General features: G+C 43.2%; 1 protein-coding gene across 1 annotated transcript; it reads left to right on the top strand.

Annotated features, from left to right (window-relative positions):
• The first annotated feature begins 1,966 nt into the window (after positions 1-1,966).
• On the top strand, positions 1,967-9,624 carry LOC136505010 (uncharacterized). The gene is made up of 5 exons (XM_066500068.1): positions 1,967-2,413; positions 3,409-3,496; positions 3,618-5,069; positions 8,199-8,397; positions 8,710-9,624. The coding sequence occupies exons 2-5, from the start codon at positions 3,482-3,484 to the stop codon at positions 9,297-9,299; spliced, it is 2,256 nt and encodes a 751-aa protein (XP_066356165.1). The 5' UTR covers positions 1,967-2,413; positions 3,409-3,481; the 3' UTR covers positions 9,300-9,624.
• The last annotated feature ends 3,758 nt before the right edge of the window (positions 9,625-13,382 follow it).

The following is a 13,382-nucleotide window of genomic DNA, read 5'->3' as shown; positions in this document are numbered from 1 at the left end:
AGCCTCCAAAGGAGTATTCTACTCCTCCATAGGCTCAGGGGCTACTGTCGGGTATCGATATTAGGCATACCCAAAGCAAGGAAGTTAGCGCCAACGCTGACTTCTCCGGATGGCTCGAGACGTATTAAAAGATCTCGCCCGACCTCAAGGCCGCGGGCTCTGTCTCGCCCGACCCTAAGGACATGGGTTCCGTCTCGCCCAAGGCCGCAGGCTTCGTCTCACCCGACCTCGAGGCCGCAGGCTCCGTCTTGCCCGACCTCGAGACCGTAGGCTCCGTCTCGCCTGACCCCTTTGGTGCGGGCTCCATCTCGCCCGACCCTAAGGACGTGATTTCCGTCTCGCCCAAGGTCGCGGGCTCCGTCTCGCCCAACCTCGAGGACGCGGGTTCTGTCTCGTCCGACGGGGACCCATACCGCCGCCAACCACTCTAGGTCCAAGTGTATGGGCCTAGGTCAAAACTCTGACGCTAGGGAAGAGGCTAGCACGCCTCGATGTAACCCGTGGCTATGACGGGCTATACCTAGGGATTCACATCAAGAACAGTATCGGACGTGCTGGTGCTGTTCTGCCTAATCCTCGTACGGACGCTGACAGGCACGTCAGTTCACCGTGACGTCCGGCGGGACGAAGTGGAACGCCATGACTGACAGATGACACTTGCGCATGGCGCCAGTGACGAACAGGGCCACGACATGGAGCCGTCCCTTGTGACATCTACAGGATCGGCGGGACCCACATGAAGGAGAAGAAGGACTCGGCTACCCTGGAAGCCTTCTTCGCTCTTGTTCTTCTCTTTTTTCTCCTCTGTAACCCGCGTTTTTCCTTCGCCTATAAAAGGGGAAGTAGGGTGCCCCATGAAAGGAGGATAAAAAAACACAAGAGCACGATACGAGCACACGGTTGAGCGGCAAGCGAGCTCTCAACACCCGTTCACTCTTTTTACCAGAGACTTGGGATCCTCTCCCTCTCTCGCCTGTTTGTGACCCGTACTGCAAACCAAGTGCCGGTAACACGAGCAACAACGAACTGGACGTAGGAACGTTCCGCCCAAACCAATATAAACCCTTGCGTCCTCCGAGCATACCATCCGAGCCAGACGCGCAAATACAAATTTACTCGTCGGCGGTCTGAAAAAACCATCAGGGAGGTTCGCCCAAGGAGCTGGTTGTCGTGAGCTCGTTTGGTAGCCTCACGCCAAAAAACAACTTCTGAAGTTGCTCAAGAATCGCTACCAAACAGGACCTTTCTTTCTACTTTTGGATAAGGTGAGGCATACCCAACGATTTTCCAAAAAAAGCAGTACTGTACATATTATATACTATTTTCAAATTATAAGTCATTCTAACTTTTTTGAGAATCAAAGCATCTCAAGTTTGATCAAATTTTATATAATAAAATAACAACATTTATGATACCAAATAAAGATAATTAGATTCTCTGCTAGTTATATTTTCATAGTATATACTTATTTAATGTCATAAATCTTTGTAATTATCTTATAATTTTGATTAAACTTGAGATACTTGGACTCTCCGAAAAAGTTGAAATGACTTACCATTTGAAACGGAGAGAGTACGTATACAGTAGAGAGTGTATATATATATATATATATATATATATATAGAGAGAGAGAGAGAGAGAGAGAGAGAGAGAGAGAGAGAGTATGGTTAAGCGTTAATCTTCATCTCAGCAGGTCATACGGGCTTTCCAATGGCTGGCCAAGTGGCCCATCTCCCAGACGTTGAGCATTGGCCCTATTCTCTCCTCTCCCTGACGCGCGACTTTTATATATATATATATATATATATATATATATATATATATATATATATATATATATAGAGAGAGAGAGAGAGAGAGAGGGAGAGAGAGAGAGAGAGAGAGGGAGAGAGAGAGAGAGAGAGAGGGAGAGGGAGAGAGAGTATGGTTAAGCGTTAATCTTCATCTCAGCAGGTCATACGGGCTTTCCAATGGCTGGCCAAGTGGCCCATCTCCCAGACGTTGAGCATTGACCCTATTCTCTCCTCTCCCTGACGCGCGACTGCAACCACCCTGACTCCGTCTGGACCGTCTCCCGTCCGCCCGTCGCAGAGACGCAGACCCCGCGCCGCAGCCCGCCGCCCCGCCGAGGCACCGACGGTGGCCGCCTGCCCCAGCACGGCTGCGCCCCCACCGGATCCGGCTTTGCTCGTGCCTCGTGCTGGCTTGGCCGTCGGTCGTCGCCCTCCCCCTCCTCCCTCGGTGCTCGGCCGTCCAGCGGGAACGGCGCAGCCGCGCAGGCGCAACGGGCGCTCGCCGCTCGGTAAGGGCCGCCTCCGGGGCAGCGCCAGCGTGGCCGGGGGGCAGCACAGGAGCCCGCCGCCGGCCGGCCGCTCAAACCCCAGTGGCGGATCTACAGTTGGCGCTGAGAGAGGTAGAGATCTCAAATTCCCCCCATTTCCCCTTTGTAATTTCCCTTTGTTATGGAACATCTCTAGTCTGAACCATATGTACCTTTTATTTGTGCTATTGTAAACTCTTCGTATCTTTCAACTAAGTACTTCCTTTGCCTTGAGAATGCCAACATTGAAATCCTGGATCCGCCACTGCGGTGATGCCCCTATCGAGTGCTTCGTGGACTTAATGTTGTTGTCAACTTGGCATCAGTTTAATTTCTTCCAGTGCGGGTATTAGATTGGTCAAATTATCCTGGACCAGAAACTGTGTACCATCTTAAGATCTACCGGCCTCTATTGACTATTGCTCATAATGCTTGGTTTCCTAGCTAGCCATCCATTCAGTAAAAGCGTTTTGCTCGAGGGAGGAGCTGTTGGGGTGGAGTTGTTGAGCATGATGACCTTGCCACCATTCTCAGGTCATCTCGACCTAGATATGAAGTCAAATGGTTAGGGAGGACAAAGAGGATGTATTGATTTGTTTCGGTGGTATGTGGGATTGGGATATTTTGTTTTTCTGGTGAAGCACTTGGGGGATAAAGATTTTTTTTCTCTGAAAATATTGAAGCCTATCATTGCCCTTATGCATCAAATTAACAATGCTCTGCCATGACAAGCAAATTTGAACTAGATGGCTGTGGATTTGCTCGTGCTTCTTACTATTAATGGCACAATTGTGCTGCTTGTGACCTCCTGTGTTCTTCTTTTTGGGGTCTGACCACTGTAACAAGCTATGAGATTGTTCCATGGATCTTTTCTGAAGCATGAACCAAATAATAGCAGCAGGACTAGTGTATGAGTTTTAATCGCAGTTTAATAACCAACCTTTATAATTAAGTCATGTTGTAGCAAAAATGACATATATTAAGTCCTCTGTGTTAAGTCTGCTGCTCCATCTTGCGTGTATTCTTTATATATTTTCATCATCATATAGTTTCAAGACATCACAGTTTTTTTCCATTAATATATGCAGGCGCCAAGCCCTTCCTCCACCTGATGTAGCAATATTTACTCACATTTGATCCTCACTATACTGATACTTCAAGATGGAACAAATTTCAGTGAGTTGCTTGATGTTGTTAATTAATAATTACAATCACACTAGTTTCAATATCGGTATTTTGTCAGAACTGAAGCTCTGAAAAATCCATGCTTGTCAATAATTTTCTCAAATTTATGTAGCTTGGCAACAGATACAAGGAGTGCAGGCCACGAAGAACTAGCAGCTGTCAAACAAAAATACTTGTTGGAAAGGATGTATTGCACGAACTAGAGCAAAGGCGTTCGTCACCAAGTGTAATTGCAAAACTGATGGGAATTGATGTGTTGCCACCTTCTAATGTGGTCAATAGTCGGCATCAAGAATTTAAGGATGTTTTTGAAGTGTCAGAGGAGCCACCAGAGGCTGTCACAAAAGAGAGGTCCCATCATTTTCCAAAAGGCTTGCCAAGCTTGAAACAAAGAGCTCTAAGATTAAAAAAGCTTATGCCATCAAAAACACTCTACAGAGATGATACACATGATTGTCATGTAGATTGCACAAATGGCTTGGGTCGCTTGAACTCAGTGGAAATAAATAATCCTTTATTTGAGAAGCGCCCTCATGACATGAACTATTCTGCAAATTATCAGTATGGGAAAGATACATCAAGTGTTTGCATGACTTACCCTGTGGGTTTAGCCAATTCTTCACTCAGCAATTTCAGCCTTTTATCAAGAGGAAAAAACAAAGATTTCAACAGCATTGTAGTTCTGGAACCACCATGCTTGGAAAAAGGGCATGATCCAGAAAACGTTTTTTCCATTCCATACCTTTCTCCTCTCAATAAGAACTGCAGGAGAGGCATGAAACATAAGCAATCTGAGTTTCCTGTAATGGAGAATGGAAGAGATTGGCAACATATATTAAGTACTGAAGATAATAATGTGCCTCGAATTAGAAAAGAAAGATTCTTGACTAGTGACCCCATTGATCCACTGCAAATTGGACAGGAAGCATCAGTTCATCAGTTTGGCAATACTGATGCGAGTTATCCTGGATCATCTCAGAGGTATTCTTGTGGTAATGATAACTTTAGGCAAACTAACAGGTCATCATCAAACAGCACGCTGTTGAAAATGCGCTGGCATGCAGAATCTGCTGTTGGTTCGAAAACTCTTGCAGAAATGTTTGCTCTATCTGATTCTGAAAAACTGAAGCTAAATTCAGACTCACGTGCTCCAATTCGACGTAATATGATTGACCGTGATAATGGTCATAGCAAGGATGGATGCTTTATAGTTTTACCAAAGCATGCACCTCTGCAGTCTATCCGAAGCTCAATGGACAGGAATTCTTGCTCGGAAGGCTCCTCTCAGGGTAAAAATAATTCAAATATATCCAATATTTACAACAATGGGAAGTGTCAGTTTGATTCTTTCCGGGATAAACCAAGACTGCTGAAGCAAATTAGCAGTGGCAGTGAAGCTCACTTGAGCAATGCTTGCTGTTTCCAAAATCTGACAGCAGACAACTTTTCAACTCCTGATTGCTTAAATGAGAAAGTATTGTTCACAACAGATGTAGACTTAGTGCAACAACAAGCTGAATCTGAAGCTTCTGGGTTCAACTTGCAGGTTTCTAGGAAACAACGGGTATGTGTCTTTGCATCCATCAATTTAGAGAACCAAAAAGGAAGGGAGTGTACCTGAGGTCTGAGGATAATTTACTTGTATGCTCACTTAATTATAGTTACCATTAGAAGTTGAAATCATCTACTATAAACTCACATACAAACCTTGCATTTTCAATCTGTAGATATGCTTCATGTTCTGATAATTTTTAATGGTAGTAAGTTAATGCTTTGCTCTTTTATTAATTCTGAAGCTGATGTGTTGCCTTTTTTGTTTTTGTTTTTTTTTTTATGTTGGAGAGTAGTTGGTAATGTTTATTTTTTGAGGATATGCGGTTCTTATCTATTAACTAGATGAATACCTGTGCGTTGCCATGGGACAATAATCATATATGCACTTTGATGATGCTATTATGAATTAACTTGATCAAAAACACTTTATTTAAATTTTCAGTAGTCAAGCGTTGCCGCGGGACAATAATCATATATGCACTTTGATGATGCTATTATGAATTAACTTGTCAAAAACACTACAAATTTTCAGTAGTCATTTTGGTGCAATGCATGCATTCGTTCAATAATCCCCTTCCTCAAAGTTTTATCTTTTTAACATCAAACAAATCAATTCGTTCGTAATAAAGACACAAAAGGTAATACCATTGGTTGAGTTCAGAGCATAATTAAGCATGCACAAAAATAGAATGACTGCACGTGTAAACAAATAAGTTTTTGCATGTAGATATGGTCATGCTGACCATATACAAAGATAATACGAGTTTCTACAATATTCAATGCATGGCTTCATCATGTAATCCTGCAACCAATGGCCCATAGTAGCGCTTGCCCTTTTGAACTCACCCATATTCAAAATCATCATACCAATAATCTATGTGAGAACAAGTGCTGTTGCTGGAAGCCTGAAATGGTGGAATATGTTAATGTCCCTCACAAGAATATATTTAGATTTCCATTTTAGTTAGTAATCAGCACAATCTTGACTTTTGTTATGACTGGCATCCAGTACGTCATGCGCTGGCACACAGGTGGCTAGGAGGCCCGTGCACAGGGACTATAAGGCTCCTGGATTAGATGGGCTAATGGCCCAGTTATCTTTATTTGCTATTTCCCTCAATAGGATATTTATTTCTTAAAATAGGATTTTATAGAGAGGCTATATATATATCTTGTAAACAATGATTGGAGAATAAAGCAAGGCAAATATCTTGCCTGGCCTCAAGGGCCATCTACATGACTTTCCTGCCTCCCTTCTCTCTCTCACGTGAGCCCCTAGGGCAGCCGCAGCAAGCAGCCGCCGCCGCTCCTTCTCGCTGCCATGGCTCCACGCCGCCGTCGTGAGATCAAGCCCCGACCTCCCGTCTTCCATCCCTACGCACTACGCAGCCGGGGTAGGATCAAGGATCCTATCAACTTTATTCTGGGATAGCAGATCACAAAGTATTATGGTTATATGTATTAATTAGCGAACAAAAACAGGGTCTTAAAGACTGAAGAGACATGCATTAATGTCAATTACCTTGATTCCTCCCCATACACCAGCTGAAACTCGCATTAGAGGGAGGGAGGGAGGGAGGGTTACCTTGATTCCTTTCCCATCCACCAGCTGAAACTCGGGAGGGAGGGGCGGCTCTGCCCGCCTCGGATGAATTGCTGCCTCCTAGATCATGCATCAGTGCCCTTTTACACAGTTTTGTTTTTCGTTTTTTTTATCGTAGCCGACAGAATATGACAGGTTAAGTAAAACTTTATGCTGAAATTTCAGAAACTGCATGTGTGTGAAGTGAGGTCAAGATCTGCATTTACAGATGTTACTTAGGCCTGTCTCAATAGGGTTTCAAAGGAGTTTCATTCTCATTTAATGTTGTGACACATCAACAAATTTGCTGAGTTGGCAGATTAATTATGAAGAGAGAGATAGAGTTTCATCTAGATGAAACCTGTTGTCACAGTTACTAACACAAAAGCTGATGTGGTACGTGGTAGTCTTGGTAACTGTGTCATGAAACTCCTCATTGAGACTGGCCTTAGCCCTCAGCAAACTTCCGATGCTAGCCTCACTCAACAAATATCTGTGCGGAGGGAATCTGGATCCCAAAATCGAAACCACCATTTAAAGAGAGCATGTTCTGAGGGCTAAACAACAGCTGTAGCTCTTCGACCATTGGCAAGGCTCTGGCCTAAAAAATCAGTCCAATCCCACACAGTTACAAGCCAAACACAGCACTCTAAGGCACTGGAATTTTGTCAGAGATTCTGTCCAGTGCATTCCAGCCAAAGCAACACCAAGGAACTCAAAAGGTATTCATGTGCAATCCTATTAAAGTATTAATCAGACAAAGCAACACGAATGGGGAAATGCATTTATTCAAGTGCCCAGCCAACCTCTTGATGCCTCGTCAACCAGGCCTCGATGAGCTTGCTGCCATGTCTCCTTCGTCACCACCGGCCCTTGATGAGTCCACCCGAGCGATGGATCCGGATGCAGAGCTCGCCGCCAACATCGATGGTGCGGTGCTCCAAGATGAACCCGTACCCGAAAGGTTGGTTTGTGCCTGCAACTGCAATCACGGAGGGGAGAGGTTGATTTCACCCTTAGATGGAGAGATCCGGCAGCCGGCGAAGGGTCCGACGAAGACCTATCGAAGGGACTGACGAAGACCTCAGCACCTGGCGTTCGATGGTGGCAGCGGCGTGAAGTAGTGGCTGCGGGATGAGGGGTTGCTTAGGGCAGCGGCGTTAGCCTGGAGGACAGGGAGGGAGTGAGGCAAGTCTGGGAGGAGGCGTGGCGGTCTGGCGGCGTCGACAGTAGAGGGGTGTGGAGGCGGCGGGGCCAGGGCGGGTCATCGGATGGGGCTGGGCTCGGCGGGAGTTCCGGTAGCTTGAGGATGGGTGAGGCCCACATGTCGACGCAAAAAAGAGCGGCGAGATGCAGAGTGACGTGCTCAGCTTCACCACGTTTAGTGGATGGGTCCAGTTCCGTCTTTTTAGTAGTAGAGATATGTTTGGAACCTTAAAAATAAAAGATAACCTATTTTAGGTCTTATTAGTTCATTGTTTATTGTACTCATGTTAAATTTCAAAGTATCCGCTGTATACTCAATTACTCATCCAGTTGTTTCCCAATGTCTTTTAGGTGACAATATCGCCTTTCCGTTGTCATGAGGATGAATCAATATCAATATCTGTTTCGGATCATACTGATGGTACAAAATCTTGTAAAGGCTCAAAAGAGGTTGAGCAACCGAGCCCAGTGTCCATTCTTGAGCCTCCAATTGATGATGATATTTGTTTTCCAGGATGTTTGAACTATGATGACTTGCAAGGGATGGCTAGTAAGTGAGGCAAACTTAACCTTTCCCAGTAAAACCTGCACTGCAGTCATATGTACTTTTAAGGTTAAATAATTTCTGAATCAAGGTTATAATTTTTGCACCTTACCCAATCATTGTAGGTAACAAGAATATATAGTGTTTTTTCAATCCTAATCTGTAACTAACGGTAAAATAAAACATTCTAAACAAATTTAGGATATGCCAAAACTGGAGAGTACATAGTGCGTGAAAAAAGTCCTAAAACAGATCTTTCATAAGTTTTCAGCTTCATGATTTTCTTAACGGAAGCTTCTCTCTTTTCCTTTGATGTAGAGAAACAAAGAGATGGCCATCAATATCACAATGAATCTGAAATTACCATGTCAAGTGATGATGAAGACCATTCTTTTTACCAATCTTTGGAAGCATTTCAGGTCGAAGAAAACTGGGACTTCTCATATCTCCTTGACATACTTATATGCTCTGGTATCATAGTTGCTGACTGGCAGCTCATCTGCAAGTCATGGTACTTGCCTGGTTGCCCTGTTAGCCCTCATGTCTTTGATAGGCTTGAGAGGAAGTACAACAAAATCAACACATGGGCAAAACCAGAGAGGAGGCTTCTGTTCGACCTCGTGAATTCAATCCTTTCCGAGGTCCTTGCACCATGTGTTGATGTGCACCCGTGGGTGCAGCCTAGTAGACACTGTGTTGCTCTTTGGGGCCCTGAAGGACCTGTTGAGAAGGTTTGGCAGACAATTGTTAGGCAGCGGGAAGATTGTGTCACAGGGAATCCAGATGAGATGGTTCTTGATACAAACTGGCTGGAAGTAGGCAACGACATCAATATGGTGGGGAAGCAGATATCTAGGATGTTACATGGCGACCTCTTGGAAGAAGTCATAGTGGACTTCCTGGGATGAGTTGGTAGTTTCATGAGGACCTAACTAAGAACTTGGCAATGGTAGCAGAATACTATGGCAACATGGGGTTCGCCCAAACTTCAAGCAAATTATGCTGAAGTATGTAACGGCTTTTCAAGTGCACATATGCTGCATTTTTCTTCTGGTTATAATAGGAGCTATGTATCATGTCATTACACTGGAGTGCATAATATACAGGCGAAAAAACACTACTGCAGGTATTTCTTGATTCTGTACTGATAAGATGTACTATCTGATACTTTGATGTGTGTAGTAATGTAAGCTAGAAAAATACCTATCTATCATCCAGGTTTGAGGATATTAGTAAATATTTAGGATTCAATATTTGCTAACGTGCAGCACATATTAGAGGGTGTTAACATCTTAAGCCTATAGGCATTCGACTTGTAATCGACGGTTGCGGAATATACATATTTAGGATCTGAGTTAATTGTCCTGCTTCTGTCTCTCACTAGTCAAATGCCCTATGGCCCACAAAACATACCCGCATGCATATATGTACAGTTCACGTGTATGATTATGATAGAGGAAAGTCAAATATTACAAATACAAATGTAGATAACTGTTGTCATGTGTGGAGGATGGGTTTATGTTCAGTGGCAGAGATGCACATATAAAGCAATATGAAGAGGTACAATGGTGATGGTGGCAGGCACACCATCATCAGTTCGTCACCCATACGATCGAACAACCTATACCATGGCTTTGGCGGTACTACTCTACGATCTGTAACCGCTAGTACCTACTGCTAGGTAACATTCTGTGGGCCCATCCACGGATGTATCAGGGGTCCAAACAGTTGCCCCACCATCATCACCAAAGTTATGCTGGAACTGCTCTTCAGCATTGCTATTGAGAGACACAACACCCGCTGCCCACCTTGGCCCTTTGGGGTGGATTACTAGGTTCAACTAGCGGGGTGTGAATCAAGACCTCACATAATGGATATTCCCAAAGGTTATACCATTTTGGTTCGTATGGTTGTATGAGTGAAAGGTCCTAGATGTAGCTTAGAAGAGGGTGAATAGGCAAATCCTGCACATTACAACTAAATCACAGCTGTCAGCTGAAACCGGTCATACCGTTTTTTCACAGAGAACCACAACAAATGTGAAACTTCCTTCTACGAGTTCTAGCACAAACCGAACTTGTAAAGTTGCTTCTGGAGATGTTTATGAGAGTTCATATAGCCCTGGCACACAATACAAGACCAATCAAATAGATCGAAGCGGAAAACAGAAATAAATGTGAGAAAAGAAAGAGTGAGGCAAACCAAATCAAAGGCGCAAGGGTTTGTTTCACCAAAGTTTAGGTTCACCATCGTGAACACGTCTCTGTTGAGGAAGCTTATGGCGACCCCTGTGGTCAAGCTATCTCCCTGATCCACTAGATGACCTCTTTCCCTTCCGAAGGCAAGATTGCTGTCCGCACAACCTTGCCGCTGCTCACTGCACCTTGGGAGCTAGCCGGTGACGCCTAACTATCTTGGAGACTTTACCTTCAAGAGTAACAAATGCTTCAAGAGTTTCATAACTTACTCAACAAGTGCTCAATGTTTGGGATTGCTCACACCTTCAACCTCTTTCTCTCTTGTGCTCACACACAATCTCTTCTCTCAACCCAAACTCAAAGATTTCACTCAACACACCACACTCACAAAGAGAGGGCTGGAGAGAGGCAGAATGGCTTTTGAATGTGTCAAGGATGTGCTCAACTTGCAGCCCTCAAAGGAGAAGGCCAAGGTGTATAATTACCCCTCTCTGACAAAACTAGCTGTTATTGTGTCAGCAAAACCGTTCAAACCAGTTTTCCAAACTGGTCAGAGTAGTTATTCAAACTAACTTCCCATTGTGCCTAAACCCTTTATAGACTGGCTAGACCAGTTTCCAACTAATCAGACTGGTTTTGGGCAAGTCAACACACTCGAGGTTTTTTTTTTCATGGTTACCTTGTATGTTAGCTACTGAGTACTTGAGCTTGTCATTGAACCAATGTAGCATCCCTCTTGATAGTACGATATACCTATTATTACTCAAGATTAAATAAGAACCACTTTCAGTCACTTGAGCTTGTATGTCTTCAACAATGTTGAACTTGATCAATCACAATTTGAGGGCTTTCAACATTGCATTGCTATCAGCAGATCCACCTTGAGCTAGTCACTTAGACCAATTTATTTTATATGAATGAAAACCACTTCTAGTCTCAAGTCACCATATTAACAAGATAACCCAAGAATGATTAATGTCACTCCTACTTGAGACACTTTCAATGCAATAGATACCTTGGCTTGATCAAATATTAGTTTTTTCACCCTAGCAAATTTTTTCGACCCAAATTCATCCACTTGCTTTTTCCTAGCTTAGTACCTCGATACACTATATAGATCAACACCTTCATCCTTATGCCACTCTATCTCGCACATAGGCTTAGCATCACAATGAATCAAACCAGTGAAATCCATGTTCAACTTTTCTTTCTTCTTTAGTCATCTTATTCCATTTGATCTCTCAATCACACATATGCATTGAAATCCAATCTTCCAATACTTGATCATTGCTTTCAACTTTAATATTCAATTATTGTTGCATACACAAGCCTTCTCATGAAAGACACCATAGATATGCATAACCATATCCTTTTGATTAATTCCATTAGCTTGTTAACATTCAAGTCTTAATCATAACTTTGCTTGCATAATCATGCATTCTCATATCTTCTCATGTGTAAGTCCAAATTCCCTTCTCAGGACTATATTAAGTAATTTTGTCCTTTTAATGACTTTGATTTTTCTCTTAAATTTTTATATTCAAATACTCATATACAAGCTCTTCAAGATATAGAGACTATCCATGTGTACTTTTATGAGCCAATTCCTTGTATGCCATTAAAATTTTGCTTGTTCTCTATGTGCCATTTTTTTTGATTTCCCTTTATTTCCATCACTCTAAATTTTATACCTCCAGTGCCACTCTGTTACCATCTCCATCCATTTGCTTGCCTTTAATTTCCATTAATTGTCTTTTCTCGAGGACCAAATGCCCTCCAGTTTGTCCTCGCGTCCATCCTTTTCAGCTACCAGCTCATGCTAGTGGACGACTGGTAGTTTAAAGACTGGGTGGCACGAACATGGCAGCTGACGCTTCAAGCGAAACAGCAAGTTGGTGAGCATGTTGCACAAGGACATGATGCTGAGCTAACGTGCAATCACCAAAAGATGCCGAGCTAGCATGCTTAAGGTACCGAAGGATTCTTTTAGCAGCAACTAAGTGAGCCTCCTTAGGATTAGCTTGGAATGTAGCACAAATACACACACTAAACATGATATCAGGCCTAGATGCAATAAGATACAACAAGCTACCAATCATAAAATAATAGAGAGTTTGATCAACTGGTTTACTGTAACACCCTAAAATTTGCTCCAAAAGAGGTGGATAGTGATGCTAAAAAGCAAAAATGCTTTTAGAAAGGACTGAATGATGGTTTGCAACTACAGCTGATGACTGTGGTGTATGCCGACTATCAAACATTGGTGGACAGAGCAATTGTAATTGAGAACAAGCGTCGAGAGATGGAAGATAAGAAGAGAAAGCGTGATCTTCAATGTCAGTTAAGAAATACTCATCTCCATTTTGCTACACAACCAGAATGTCAGTCACACCCTAGGAATCTGCTTGGAAGTAATAATCAAGATCAGTATCATCAACCTAATGATGAAGTGCAACATTTTAGTTCTCAAGAGCCATGTCTATCATCTCCCACTATCACCTTGAAAACGACAAATAATTCTACTAGTAAGGAAGGTTATGATTGTGGTGAGATTGAACCCTATAAGAACGATTATCTTGAGAAGTTTGCTGAGAGTAATCAAAGCCAGAATCAATAGCAGTGGGAGCCAGAACAGAATGTTCATAACGAGCAGGTACAAGGCAATAGGTTAAAGCGAAACTACATTCAAGGCAGGTTGAACAATGTGGATCTGATTACCACTCATGGAGATAAGCAGGTCATTTATGGTTTGATTGCAGTAAGCTCAGACACTGCTATGGTGTTGTTTGACCC

The sequence above is a fragment of the Miscanthus floridulus genome, chromosome 14 (assembly GCF_019320115.1).
Source record: "Miscanthus floridulus cultivar M001 chromosome 14, ASM1932011v1, whole genome shotgun sequence".
Lineage (NCBI taxonomy): Eukaryota > Viridiplantae > Streptophyta > Magnoliopsida > Poales > Poaceae > Miscanthus > Miscanthus floridulus.
The sequence above is the reverse complement of the archived record's forward strand: the minus strand, read 5'-3'. Positions and strand labels throughout refer to the sequence as shown.

Bases quoted from the DNA above. Each gene is read 5' to 3' on its own strand.
- LOC136505010 (XM_066500068.1), top strand. The intron at 5,070-8,198 runs GTATGTGTCTTT...AATGTCTTTTAG, and splicing joins AGGTTTCTAGGAAACAACGG to GTGACAATATCGCCTTTCCG. The intron at 8,398-8,709 runs GTAAGTGAGGCA...CCTTTGATGTAG, and splicing joins TGACTTGCAAGGGATGGCTA to AGAAACAAAGAGATGGCCAT.